General features: G+C 43.7%; 1 protein-coding gene and 1 long non-coding RNA gene across 3 annotated transcripts in view; one reads left to right on the plus strand and one right to left on the minus strand.

Annotated features, from left to right (window-relative positions):
- Positions 1-14,934, plus strand: part of LOC307222498 — a 66,079-nt gene that overhangs the window by 19,122 nt on the left and 32,023 nt on the right. The gene's annotated exons all lie outside the window — the stretch shown is intronic.
- KIAA0319L (KIAA0319 like) overlaps positions 1-14,934 on the minus strand; it is a 59,598-nt gene that overhangs the window by 2,657 nt on the left and 42,007 nt on the right. For both annotated transcript variants that reach the window (XM_079987697.1, XM_079987698.1), the window contains exons 11-20: positions 14,731-14,854; positions 12,755-12,887; positions 11,647-11,795; positions 9,571-9,722; positions 8,529-8,667; positions 6,834-6,993; positions 4,936-5,081; positions 2,713-2,835; positions 968-1,058; positions 719-810 (exon numbers count right to left, since the gene is read on the minus strand). In XM_079987697.1, the coding sequence (XP_079843823.1) occupies positions 719-810; positions 968-1,058; positions 2,713-2,835; positions 4,936-5,081; positions 6,834-6,993; positions 8,529-8,667; positions 9,571-9,722; positions 11,647-11,795; positions 12,755-12,887; positions 14,731-14,854 (1,309 nt within the window). The remainder of the gene's footprint in view (positions 1-718; positions 811-967; positions 1,059-2,712; positions 2,836-4,935; positions 5,082-6,833; positions 6,994-8,528; positions 8,668-9,570; positions 9,723-11,646; positions 11,796-12,754; positions 12,888-14,730; positions 14,855-14,934) is intronic.

Genomic DNA, 14,934 nt, shown 5'->3' on the forward strand with positions numbered 1-14,934 from the left:
GAAACAAGCTATTAAAATGGGGGGGGGGCAGAAACAAAGGCAGCATGCAACCCTCTTGTTAGTACTTTTTTAAACTGTGTTTTTCAATGTGTGTTTCCAGAAATATCTTTAAGGATTTTCAGTTAAAATCCACCTAGAAAATGAGACTTAGTCCCACCTCCATTGAGGTAAACGGGAAAGAATGGATCAGCGGTTGTCAACCTTTTTAGACCAGTGGGCAAATTTTGAATTCTGGGGAAGTGCTGGGGTTGTGACTTAACCCAAAATGGCTTGCATGGACAGCATGACATAAGACAGAATTATGGAGGCAACCAGCCTTGACAACCTTATGCTTACCATAAGACAATAGTTACAGCCCTATTGTGAAGATCACACAAAACTAATGAGCACTTTAAAAAGCAAAACTGAAAGACAGATATAATGTAGAAGTTATTCTGAATTCCTCTCGGAAACCCTCTACTGCCAAAAGTGCTCCTAGCACATGGGGAAAAGGTGACCCCCGTTTTACTGCCTTTGTGGCAAGCTTCTTGACATGCCCTGTTGGACACAACTCTGAGGGGAACAGATACAACTGAATCACCGAAAACTCAGCTTTCAAGCAAACACCCACAGAGCTACAAGCTTCCCCTATGTCATGCAGTGATTTCAAAACCCTTGAGAATAGAAACCAGCCTGTGTCAGCATTCTGTGAGTGCTAACCTCTTTTCTGATGTCTTACCTGCTTTGGGATTTGGTTTTAACTCCAGGCTCTCTTGATCTGTGGCATCCAAGATCTTGTATTTGCTCTTCCTTTTGGGTTTTCCCTTACGTCTTAAGAAAAAGTGGGGGTGGGGGAGAAAGAAACAGAATGAAGCTTAGATGGCGTGGGAGGCCCTCACAGAGAACGAGCACCTAACCCAAAAGTAAGAGCAGTGAATTTAACTGTTAAGGGAAGAGGGGTCTGGAAAGGCCTCAGGGCCTTACTCACTTTTTGCAGCAGCAGACCACCACCCAAGAAAAGATCCCCAAGGAGACCACGATAACAAACGATGCAATGACAACGTAGAGCACGCTCCATTCTGTAAGAAGGACAGAGATAGAATCTCAGCATCAGACTCTGGAGCTTGAACTAGGAGCCTCATAGTTGGGGCTGGGGCTTGGATCCAGCATCTGGGGGCTGTGGCCAGTGCCTTCATCAGGGGCAGAAAGAGGAACAGATATATGTGGTATTGGTCCCTGCGACTGGCAGGAAATATAAAGTGCCTGGATTGGCCAAGCCTTGAAACCTGGTCTTCTGCCTTCCTTGCCTGGCCAAGAATAGATTAGCACATTCCACCTGCTACATTTCACGTTCTAGCTGAAATACAGGCCCTGGATCTGTCTCCAGCTCTCAGAACTTGATCTCAGGGACTATGGGTTGTAGAACTCACAGTTCAGTTCTGCTTAGGGGTATAACTGCATGCTGCCCTGGCTTGGCTGACACTGGCCCAGCTTAGACAATCATTGAAACCAAAGTTTAGATTACTATTAATGATTCACATCCGGCCTTTGACACACACACTTGAAAATTAAAGTTTCTCTTTCATTTTAGAACAAACCACAGTTTTTTATTCTGAATCAATTGAGGGAACTGTGGTTTATTCTAATTAGTTAAAACAAACCTGGATCAATTTGACCATGATGATTGCCTGAACTGGGACATTTAGAATAACAGCAGGCTGAATTATGCTCCCGATGCCATGGGAGACAGAGGTGGTATCCAAATAGGGGCAGCTTCTCTGAGTGCATATGTGTAGAAGAGTAGGGTGCAAATAACAGATCAATTAACTGGCTGAACTGAGGACAGGGCAGGGCAGGCACAGACCCCCGAGGGACTTGCTACGGAGCAGGGGTGCCAACTTGGGCTCCAGGTTATGGGTGCCCAATGGCTTCTCTGACAAAATGTGACGTTGTGATGTCACATTACATCAATGCACTGCAGTGGCACTTCTGAGGCCTGGCAGGACCTCAGAGGAGATCTCCAAGACCTTGTGTGGCCTTGGAGATTGCATATGAGGCCTTGTGAGACCTCTGGCGTGACTTCCGGTTTGTAGCAGAAGTCGCGTCAGAGATCTGGCAGGGTCTCCAACATCGCCTTGGGGGTTGCAATGGGCCTGCGACACAACTTTTGGTAGAAACCGGAAGTCACATTGGTGCCCGTACTGTGGGTGCCCGGGCCCCCGGGGCCCCTATAGTTGGCACCTATGCTAAGGAATCCCTCAAGAAGTGGCTCTACAGTTCTACATTTGCATGTTGCACCAGGCTGGCTCAGGTACCTCTGCTGGGACTATAAGTAAAGTGGGAGAGTTGGATGAGATACAACTTTGATGTCTCAACTGACTGCTAATGTGGGTGGTAACATCCCCTCACTAAGCCCTGTCGTACCAATCACCTAAGATGAGGCCAGAAGTTGCTCAATATTTAAGACACTAGATATAGTACAGCTACTGATTTCTGCAGAGATTCCGTGTGATCAGGCCATTAATTCCCTCCCTCAAACATATACGGTTCCCTGGCTATACCAAACCAACACCCAATACCCTTTTTGCCTGTTCTTCTTTCCCTTTGAGGGCTCCTTCTCCACAGTGGGGCATGACACAGAAACAAAGAGAAACTTTCTGCATTTAGGCACTGAGCCTCTTGCAGAGGCTGTTGCCTTATTAACCATGAAAGGAAAGAGACAGTGGTACCTACCACAGTTGCTCTCGCCATCACCTAGTTGCACTTTGATGAAGTTCTCCATCCAGAAAGGGTCACAAACACAGCGCTTGGTGAAGGAGTTGCAGTGCCCATGTTCTGAACAGTTCAACTGGCAGGCTAGAGGAGGGAGAGCCCAGTCAGACACCACAATTAAGTTTCACAGTCAGGGATGAGGATTCAAACATTTCCCCACTGACTTTAGATTCTCAAGACATCCAGGTTCAGAACTCCATTCTGTTCCTTATCTTGGGCTCACTGTAGTATGCACACATCCCACTTGGATATACTGGATGTGCTTGTGGGGGACACTGATCAATATCATGCAAGCAGGCCCTTGTTCATAAGACAAGTCTGTGCTACATGCCATTGAGAAGTGCAATAAAAACATCTAGTGATATTTGAATGCCCCCCCCCAAAACCCTAGATCCATGCATGCACATATACACACTGGTGCAGAAAGTTATGTGCAAACACTGGGGGCTTCCCCTGCCCCCAATGCCATTTTCTCTCACTTTCCAAGTTTGAAAAATATATTTGTGGTCTCTTTTGCTGAATCCAAGCTTGAGTGCCAGCTCTATAATAATAGTCAGTAGGGCTGCCTTTTCCTTATACAACATCACTGTTTGTTCTTGGTCCATGAGTAGTACCCAGTCAACTTCAGGTTTCAGCCTCAATGGCCCCTGAGGGAGATGCCAAACCCCAGCCAATGTGCATAATGTGAACTTCCTGCAGAACATAAATCCCATAATGCAACTGGGAGTTAGCAGGATGGTGTGTGGGTGTCTGTGTCACAATGGCAAAGGCAGAGGCGGCCAGCTGTCAAGAGGCTTTTGGCTTCTCCTTCACAAATCAGAGCTCCACATATCCCCTGCTATAGCTCTTCCTCCACTTCCCACTGTGTGTTACACTGCCAGTTGTCTGCTCTTGCCGCTTTGCTTCTCACATTTATGCCTAATTCCCTCTTTCTTGTGCCATCCCCAGAAGTGGGAGCAGTTCAGCATGCACCCTGCATCAGTTCAAGAAAGCAGCACAGATAGCAGCATTATTAATTGAAAACTTCTACTTGGAACCGTGAAGATTTAGAAGTACACAATGGGAAGTAGCTTCCAAAAAAGAAAAAGAAAAAAAAGACTGACAATGGGAATAGAATGGAGGATAAAACCTTTTTTCTTCCCATAGATCAACTTCCCATAGATCAAAGATAGGGTGGAGAAGGAAGGTGAGGAAAAGGGTGCTAAAGTGGATATGCAGGACTGAAACCCCTCTTATCAAAACAGTAATAGCACTGTGCTGCTGGTTCATATGGCATGAACCATGGTAGTAAAATGCAATAGCTCAGAAAACTTGGCATAAAACTAGTCTAAGAACTCCCAGAAGAAAGGATCAGCAATAGTGGTATCAATACAACTGGGGGCTGGCATCATATACATTTCAAGGAGGTAAGAAGCAATCATTTCAGTTAAAAACAACAACAACACCCTAATGAGGTAATGCCCAGGGACAGATTCAAATTATGTGGCTTTAGGGAGATTTGTAATCCCACCCCCACCCTGCAACCTGCAATAAACAAGAATAACTCTGGTTTAATTTACTGGGCTCCTGTTTGCAGTGATTCCTGAGATAACATACATGAAAGTGATCAGAACAACAGGCATGGTGGCTGAGGTTGAGGGAGTGGTAGTCCAAAACATTTGAAGGGCACCAGGTTAGTGAAGGCTGCTATAAGCAACCATATCTTCTCCCATTCTTCAGCTTGGTAGGAAAAGAACCATTCTAGCAGAAACATTATTGCTAGGATGCCTGTTGGTAGAACATATCATTCAGTCTCTCTGGAATTTATCTAGGTGGAGAAATTGGGGTCCACTACGCTGGCCATAGTTCAGTGGCAGAGCATCTGTCTTGCAGGCAGAATGCCCTAGATTCAATCCCTGGCATCTCCAGGTAGAACTGGGAACGTTCCCAGTCTGAAACCCTGGAGAGGCACTGTCATTCAGTGTTGACAAATCTGATTGAGATAGGCTCCATATAAGATACCATTGTCAGAAGCAAGTTATTTTTTACTGTGATCCTCAACCCCACCCCAGATATGGGGCACTTACAGATGCAATGGCCTTAGGGGAAGTTGGACACAGGGAAAGTGAAACTTCTCACTGGAAGAAGGTGGTGCAAGGTGACAAGAAATGGTCAGCAGCCACATCAGCTGTTCCTCTGACTTACTGACTGTATTGATCTCCAGCACTCGGAAGATGAGGAAACCTGACTGCTGCTGCTTCCGCAGCTCGTTCTTGAGTGACCAAGCAATGTCATGCCCTTTGAAGATCTGATGAGGAGGCTGATTCCACACATAGAACACCATCTTTGTGCTGCAATTAACAAGAAAATTGGGGATACAAGAAGCATAAATAGAAGGTTTCTCTCCAGAAAACCGCAACTACTGGGGGTTGGGATGGGTGAATGGGAAGAACACAAAGAAAGATTTCCATGATACAAAATCTTTAGCAGGTCTCTCCCCTACAAGCCTTCTTTTCCATTAATTCCTCAAGTTTCTTTGGAAGTGAATCTATGTTCTTTGAGAAGTCAGTTCTTGGAAGCAAAATAATTATGCAAAACCAAGGAACCAGACACACATATATCTGCTTTGTTTGCATGATTTATTGCCATTGCAGACTTCAGATTTCCCCCCCCCCCCAGAGCAAAATATGCATAGCTCTGCTCAAAAAGGACAAAATGTGAAACAGCCCCCCTGGAACCCTCTCTTAACAGCAAATCAAAGCAGCAGCACCAGAATCGAGCCATGCAAAACTCCATCCTGTCCACCTGGCACAGATAAAAGTGCTCCTTAAAAAGAGACAGACAGACAGAGAGAGAGGAGCACAAAATAGAAAATGCATCCATATTCCATTTACTTAATGCTTTCTTAACTGCAGCCAAATATATATTGATCAGATGCAAACCTCTTCCTCTTCTGCTAGGAGGAAGAACGGTAAATGACTGGTCTGCGACTGGGATGAGGTGAGGTGGCGGAGGGGGGGGGGACGGGGTTAGAACTGAAAGCCCAGAGCACCTCTGTTTCTTGGCTCATGTCATTAAGCAAAAGAATTTTTTCAAGGTTAACGAAAAGTGAACACTTCACTTATGTACCAGAAGATTCAGTCTGGATAAACTTGGCAGGAAGTTCAGATGCCCAGATTTCTGAAAGGACTGGATAATGCACCAGGGTTAATCAAGCACTAGCTTAGGCAAGAGCGCTGTGCTGTTGCGATTCCTGACGCATGAGAACCTAGGGCATGAGGATCCACAATGCAATCCAGGGCTCCAAGCCTGGGCTTGTCCTCCTGCCCCGAAACCTAAGTCCTTATTCTCTGAAGAGGTTTGGCTTGCAGTGAAGCAAGGCTGACAACATAAACCTATGAAAATATATCCACACACAGGGTGCTTGAACTGGCACTTTAAGGCTGAAAACAGTTTTATGTGCAGCCTTTTTTTGTGTGTGGCTATAGCTAAGCGCCCCTTCCCCCACCTTTTGTCTTCAATGGACACATGCATCTGGCTCTGAAATAAATGTGGGGTGCTCCTCCTCTTCCTCCATGTGGGCTATCTCCCTTAGCTTTGGTTTCCAAACAACTGCATGGTCAGTGGCTCAAATGCCTGGCACTTTCTCTTCAGGTTTTTACTGTTTTACTGTTCTAAGAAAGTGGGGGAGGATGGGGAGAGAGGAGTGGTGGCTTCATGGCAGATACAAAGGCCAGAGAACCAGCACTGTTCAAACCCAGCTTCTGCTGCAAACCTGGGGAAAAGCAGGTTTCCTCTGAGCTTGATACTGTGGAGAAGTTAACATGAGACATACAATGAGTGCATTCTATCTATGTCTGTACACACCATGAAATTCTCATTATGAATGAATATTTTTCAAGGAACCATATGAATACAAGTGCACACAAACTTATCCACAAAATATTTCAATCTTGAAAATCAACCGCCAGCACCCAGCTCAAAAAGGGAGTGCTGTGTTTTATCACTTTCCTATGTCTGTTTTTAAATGAGCAAATTGCAAGTGGTGCCTTCTAGGGTACAACTAGGTTGTCTCGGTTAAGATCCTCTCCATGGTCTCCTACCTCTCCTCTGTGTAAGGCTGAATCTTTTGTACGATGATGTCTGAATCCAGGACTCCCAGCAAAACCGCTATTTGACGGATAAACATGCCCTTCTGCCGTTCTGTCAGCTGGCTGACATTCACATCTAGTATCATCTCCACAAGGTTGTTCTTCCTTGGATCTGAAAAGAATGCATAAGTACCATCTCACTGATGAATTCCAGCTGATTTGAAAATTTTGCCTTGCCCCATTCCTAACAACATTTATTCAAATAGAAATATGAGCAAATGTACATGCTGTGTGAATCCTTGCATCCCCAGCTTGGCACAGAAGCCAACCCAAATAGACAGGTTGTGCAGAGCATCCAAGAGATTCAGCCTTTGGAAAAACTCCAAGAGAAGAGCACAGCTTCTAGCAACTAGACTGTTTTATAATCACATGCTGAACCAGCTCCTGACCTCTTGCCCCTCCCCCCCCAAATTCTTCCATTTCCTGATGCTCCCCATCAGATTCTGCTTAACACCTGCCCTCCAAATCTTATCTCAAAAAAGGTATTTGTTAATACCACCCTCTGACTATTGAAAAAAGTGTATCACAGATACTACACCCATTTTCTCAGTGTTAGGCAGTCACAAAACCTTTCTCATGCATGTATTGCAACAATTATTACTGCATCCAATTACAAATGGGATTCCAGTTCTTACAACTGTGTCAAGATATCAACAGATGTAAACTTAGGAAGATGGAAAATTGGAGAAGTACTGATATGCAATTGAAAATAGAATCAAAAGGACCCATGGAAGGGATGGGGGAAAGTCAGGAGATTCAGAGTAATCTCAGAATTTGGATTTTGTATTGTTTTATGTTGTATGTTTATATTTTCAAAAATCAATAAAAAAGATTATTAAAAAGATATGAACAGATGTAAATAAAGAGAGCCATATATGAAGCTATAGAGGGATCTGGTATTCTTTAACCAGTATGCTGCATGCCTAACAACAGGATTTACTTCTGAGTAAACTTGTAGAAGATCAATCATACTTCTCATGTAATCAGACTGAGACAGGGCCTTAGTCCCGAGAGCTGGTGTAAAGTAAGATCTAAGAGTGTGAGCTGGGAAGTTGGGATGGGAGGACCAGTCAATTTACCCTCAGTTTGCTTTCTTAAAAAGTCATCCCAAATATGTGTCAGCATCTTAGTGTGCATTTTTCCTGATACACACATTTTTGCAAGCAATTATCCCCAATCGTGGTTTTTTTGTACAAAATTCACAAAATATGGAGAAGTGTGCATTTTGAAGGATAGTTGCATTTTGGTTCACAATCACATACTGTTTCAAGAAATGAGAGTGAGAGTAAGGTAGTTTCGCATCCAAACCAATCCCCGCCTCCCGCATCCCTACTAGGAAGGCCTCAGTCCAAATCTCACCTCACCCATTAAGGAGGGCTTATGGGTGCCCCCCTTCTCTATCTCTCCATCTCCACATCTACAATAGGGAGTTAGTAATCTTTACAATATGTAGGCCATTATTACTAAGGTACTGTTTGTGAAGTGCTCTGAACACGCAAGGAATGTGCATATATTATTGCAAATCAATAAATGAATACTTTTAAAAGTGTGCATATAAATGCTAATTATTATGATTAATTAGCAATAGTTTCTCTTCCAGAAGATCAAGTACATGTGAGTGTGTGTGCCTGTGTATTTGTAGCTCACCAGGTTTTACTTCCACTGTGGCTCTGTCCATATCACTCTCCCCTTTGGCGTCAGTCACTTTGAGATGGAATGAATATGTCCCCTCCACCAGGTTGGAGAGGAACAGCACCGCATGGTGGTCTGAGTTATTTAACACCTCCTGCATTTAACAAAAACATACAAGGGTGATGATGCACCTTGCAATCCTGTGAAATACAAGGGAATATATCAGAAGTGCAAGGTCCCAGGGAAACCTAGGGGAGGAGTATGATACCTATAGCCTCCTATATGTTACTGGACTCCAACTCCCATCTTCCTTGACCATGCTGGCTGGGGCTGATGTGAGTTGGGGTCTACCAACATCTGGAGGGCCACAGGTTCCCACTTCTGGTCTAGGGTGATCTCTTCTAGAGCTGCATTTTCCTGAAACATTTCACACCCTCCCTCACCGTAACAAGTACCAGATTCCTCTAGGCAGAGAAGAGTTAGAAGCAAGCTAGACTGTTTTTTAGCGAACAGCTTAAGAGAAAAGCCATCTTCTTCCAGATACCCTTTTGTAACCAGGACTTTGAAGGAATCACTAGTCTTTGGAGCATTGAGACTATCTTGACTTTCAACATCTGAACTCTAAGAACATGCAGCAAAATTCAGAATTTTGAAGAAGAAAAAGTAAGTGCATGCAGTCCTAGTCACAAGACACACTTGTTGGTATAGTGAAAAAATCAGGGACATTTCAAAGGTTCATGAGTCAGAAGAAGAGTTTTAAAAATTAAGTCAAAACTGAGTGCACTTCAGAGGCATAGCTCCCATTATACCAACACTTTCTTTGCATTTGCTATAATAAACTAACATGCTTTCCCCTGTGGCATTTTTGTTACTTGTGTAACTGGTCTTAGAAAGATTTAAGCAGGCCCTGAAGAAAAAGAAAATTCAGTACATTGGACGGTCTCTCTCTTCTTGGCTGAGTGCAGTAACTCATGTAGCACTTTCCAAGCTTCACTAAAATTCGATGAGTCACTTGCACACAAGTAAACACTGCAGAATAGATAGCAGCATTACTCACCCCAGCCGCAGGGCTGACGTCATCCCGAGTCCAAAGGAAGGCGACAATTCCTTTGTCATCTGTGGATCTGGAGCCATCAAGCTCTGCTGTGTTGGTAGGAAGGGTGATGACAACGTTCCCAGCTATCTTTGCTGTGGGTGGCTTATTGATCTCTGAGTATGAAATGAGGACAAAGGATCAGAATACAAAGGAGCTTCAGCAAACTGTAACCTATCCATAACTAAGGAAAAGTTGACTAATTCTTCTTTAGCAATTCTAATCAGTTATATTTGATGAAGAATATAATAATACCAGGTGACCTGGTTGGGAAATCCAGGTCAGAAGTCCTGCTGTGTAGCCCACTGGGTTGTCTTTGGCAAAGTGCAATGGACTGTATGTGTTTATTGCATTGGGGCAATTCTCCATCTCCTCCTGCTCTCCTCCCTTTCCTGCCCTCTGCTGAGGGATGGCAGTGCCCTCTGAAAGGCTCAGCATGCAAGGCAGGGATCTACGCTGAGAGTGGTAAATTGGCTGAAATTAGGTGGAGGTAGCTTGCATAGGCGCATGAGTTTGGCCAAACTGCAGGAGGCAGTGGAAGACAGGAGTGCCTGGCGTGCTCTGGTCCATGGGGTCACGAAGAGTCGGACACGACTAAACGACTAAACAACAACAGCTTGCATATGAGTTGAGTTTTGCTTATGCAAGCCACCTCTGTCTATTTTCTCCAGAGCTCCACTCACACTACAGGCCCCTGTCCCACATCTGAGGCCTTCCTCAGGATACCCTGAACCTTGAAATGAAGATACTTATATCACCCCACACACCCCACACACATCCAAGGAAGCTGCAAGATCAGGACAGACAAAAGGAAGAACTTTGCACAATGTATGGTTAAAAGACAGAACTTGCTACAAGACTGAGCAACAGCTACTAGCTTGGGTGACTTCAAAAGGGGATCAGACAAATTCCTGGAGGATAATCAATGGCTACCAGTCATTATTACTATATGGTACCTGCAGGATTAGAGGCAGCATGCCTCTGGATACCATTTGCTGGTGAACATGAATGGGAAAGTGCTATGATGCTCATGTACTGCTTGTGGGCTTCCCACAGGCATCAAGCTGGCCACTGTGTGACAAGCGAGCAGGACTAGGTGGGCCTTCCGTCTGATCCAGCAGGATTCTTCTTACATTCATCTGACTGCCCACCTTCACCTGCATAGCAGGGAAGTTCAAATGCATCACATGGCTCAATGATTCAGGCTTCCTGCCGTTTAAGTGCTGGGAGAAGTGGATGTAGGCATGACAGAACCAAGTGTGCTTCAGGCTGGAGATTTGTACCATACCTCACAGGGTTGTCATGGGAATAACCAAGATAAAAACCAGATTTTAATACACTGAAATGTAGTGAAGGAGCAATGAGTAATAATGATGGGCAATTATGATCAACTTCCTGAAGCCTTCAGGTAGAGCTCTTTTATTTCTGTAGAGCCTCTTTTCAAAAGCTTGATTTTGCAAGTGAACAGTAGAAGCATTTTAACAGGCATTAGTGCTTGGATTTCATTTTCTCACAAAAAGCCCCAGAAAAAAAAAATGGGATCATCTGGCCATTTGGAGAGACAGAGGCACATGGTTTGGGCAGTGATGGAATCCAAGACTGACTGAAGAGGGAAAACAAGAATAATGTTCTCCTGCATGTTTGTCAAGTTGCTCAGGGGACTAAACAAGGGCTATCACACAACAACCTCACAACAATCCAGTGAGGTTAAGCTAGCCCTGCCTTGGCCAACATGTTGCTCTCAAGATGTTTTAGACTGCAACCCATCACTCCAGCCAGCAGAGCCATGCTGTTTGGGGCTGATGGGAGTTGTAACAGGTTGGGGAAGGCTGAGATATGGTTACTGACCCATCATCACCCTGCAAGCTTTCTGGACCAAGAAGGAATTTCAGCCCATGTCTCCCTCATCCTACTCCACCACTGCTTATCACCCCAGACCATATTACCTTCTGTTTCATCACCAAGGGATTGCAATGAATAGAAGAGCTTCCTTACGTGGAGCCTTCTTAGCCAAAGGCTGTGTTCCCTCCAGCTACCCACCTTCCTTGACAATGACGTTAACGGAGCTCTGGCTCTGCAAGTTCCGCTCATCTTTGACAGTCAGCGTGAATTCGTACGTCCCGACCTCAAGCCCAGTGACTGTGGCAATGCTGCTGTTGGCATTTTCCAGTTTCACACCATCTGGGCCCCTGGCAAAAAGCCCCCAAAGAATCAGCATGCAGATGTCAAACTTTTGCACAGAAAAGAAGAGGAATATTCTTTGAACATTCAGCCAAGATGCTAGACTCCCAGGTGCACTGGGCTAGGCCAAGATAATTTGTGCTGTAGGCAAAGCATTTTTTTATTCTTCCCTGTATCTTGTTGTATATTACAGGGATAGGGTACTGCTTTCTCTTCAGGGGTTTTCCTGACTAGGATTGGAGGAGAAATTTGATTCAGTTCTCATGTAATGCCAAATCTGTCCAATTCACACTTTCCAAAACAATATGAGAACTGAAACACAGACATCTCCATCAAAATCCGCACACATTCAAATTTTGCAACCTAGTTCTCAAACCAAAGAATGTTCACAAAAATGCAAATATTAAAGGACAATATGCATAAAAATCAATATATTAGTGAAAGTAACATACAAAAATGCAAAACTGTATGCAAAAATGTGGTTTTTAAGGGGGAAATTCATGCTAAAATACTGACGATTTAGCTTTAGTTTCATGAGGATTTTTTTAAAACAAAATTTCACAACTTGCTGAAGAAACATGGAAAAACGAGCAAACTGAAATTGAGAGATTATTCCATTCCTATTCCTGATTACAGCCCCTCTTCTCTATTCTGTACAAGTGAATGGAATGAAAAAGCTTTCCCCCTATTCACTTGTATGGAATACAGGGGAAATGAGGTGTAATCAGGAAAACTAGGTGGGGGCACAATTCCTCCCGCCCCAATTTGATTAGTTGGGAACCCTTGCAATTCTCCCATCCTAAGGAGGCACAGCTACTGCCTGCTGGGTTAGGCTGGCCTGGATAATAGTGGGTTTTTTTTTTTTTAAGATTCTACATGCACTATGCATGTTAGGGTATGATACAGCATAGTTCTGCATTATCATGTGAAGGTCATGTGTATGCAAGAGGGAGACAGAGAAATGTACCGTGTTTTTTCCCAAAGGAAGGATGCAATCTTCTGATCATCTGAGCTCTTGCTGCCATCCAGAGTGGTGCTGTCCACAGGCAGAGTTAGTTCTTTGTCTGGACCAGCATCTGCCTTGGGAGGCTTATTGTTTTCTGAGCAAAAGTTCACAAAATGAGAGAGATATGAAGGCACTCTTGAAATGAACTGGATGCTTATGTGGAAGGTGACAGACAAGCATAGTTCACATGAATATACAAAGCAGCCTTGAAGCAAGTCCATCTAGCCCAGTGTTAAATCTTCACTATTAGCTTTTCAGTTAGTGTCATTTTATCAGCATGTTTATTTTTTAAGTTGCACTAAAACAATCTATATCCACATTAACGAAAAAGAATGTTAGTGCAAGATTAACTTCAAAATATTGTGGTCAGCATCGTTTTAGCAGTGTCCCCGCTCCAACACATTTAATTAGCATTAAGATAATTTTTAGCCTTAAAAAATTAAAGTAATGACATAGTAGAGCCTAAATAAGAAAGGCTTAGCAGAAAAGTGGAAAAAACAACAACCACACAACACAACAACCCTGAATGCTCAACTAAACGGTCCTTTCTCCATCTACATGGCTTCATCCCACCAAGTAGTGTGGATGGAACATAGGGAGATGCACAGTTCACAAACTATAGGAATCCAATTACAATTGTGTTTGTAGCTATTCCCTCATTTCCTTTCTAGACCACTTTATATTTTTAAGAAAAAAATGTCAAAGTGGTTGAAGATAAAACATTAAATTTAAGATTTCAAAATAAAACATTACTAAAGAAAGTCAAATATAAAGCTTACAATTGAAGAGCAATTATTAAGCCAGGCATGGGGAATCTCCTGTCAACCCTAGCCACTGGGCATACTTGCTGGGGCTGATGGGAGTTGCTGTTGAGGAGCAGCTGGAAGGTCAAAAGTTCCCCATACCTGGATTAGGTAGTACTAGCAACCACTTGCTTGGAAGCATCCTAACACTCCTCACACACTAAGGGCCAATGCATATGCAACAGCATAAGTCAATGATTAAAAGAATGTGAGTGGGCCGCAGAATTATATGCTCTCTGCCAGATTCAAACAGTGTTTAAGAAATCTGATTAAGCAGGAAATCTAGTTAAGACATGTGGCGGTGGAGATCTTAACCACAAGAGATTCCCCCCAGTTTAAAATTTGCAGTGTCTTCCATTCTGGATCAGTTTGACAATAGGTTTGTGTCTCTTCACAAAATGGAAGCTCACAGGACTCAGAAATCAGGCTGACGTTTTCATAGCACCACACAAATCAAAGGGCATACAATCCAGAAAACTGCAAGACTAGCTTTCTGCTTGGTCCAGCAGAGCCTTTGACTTTTTGCTTTTTCCTGAATAGCAATTATCTGTGCTGTACAGCAAGCTGTGTTTGAAATTGAAGGGAGTGGGTGGCACTGCTATTTGGGGAAAATAGGCTTTACAGGGGGGAAAAAGGGAATGATCCAAAGCTACGTGCTTTGGAGTACCCATTGGTCTCAATGGCTGAAATCAATGGTACCTATAAATATGTTCCTTTGTCTGGAACATGGCCTGTCTAGAAGAGCAACTGGCTTATTTTCAGATTGTCCCAGTGTTGGACATGATTAGCTACCAGACATTTATCTAGGTTCAAGAGAAAACCAGCTGCTCTCTACCAGCCCCACACACTGGCTGCACATACACCATATTTAAAACACACGACTTCTCCCAAATAATCCTGGGAACTTTGTTAAGGGTTTTCTTAAGGGGTCTGAAAACTATATCTCTTTGATGGCTAAACTACAGTTCTCAGGATAATTTTTTGGGGGGGGAGTCATGTGGTTTAAATGTCTGTGTATGCAGTCACTATCTCTTCATCCCCCTTAACCCTGGTCCCAAATATATTAATGTCAAATACAGGCTTCTCATATATAATGGGGGGAGTTGTACACACAAAAACCCTTATTAAGCGTACCAGGTTGCACAATCACAGTGACCTCAGCAGTGGACTGGTGGCCAGCAGAATCCGTCACCGTCAGCAGGTAGGTGTAGTCACCTTCACGCATTGCAGAGAGCTGCAGAGTTGAAGTCCTCACTCCCTTGGAAACAACAAATACCAAGAATTTAAGTCCCCATTCACAAAGAAAGAAAGTAAAAGGAGGCTTAAGAAATGCACCAC

Source organism: Podarcis cretensis (genome assembly GCF_951804945.1).
Source record: "Podarcis cretensis genome assembly, chromosome: 8".
Classification (NCBI taxonomy): Eukaryota; Metazoa; Chordata; class Lepidosauria; order Squamata; family Lacertidae; genus Podarcis; species Podarcis cretensis.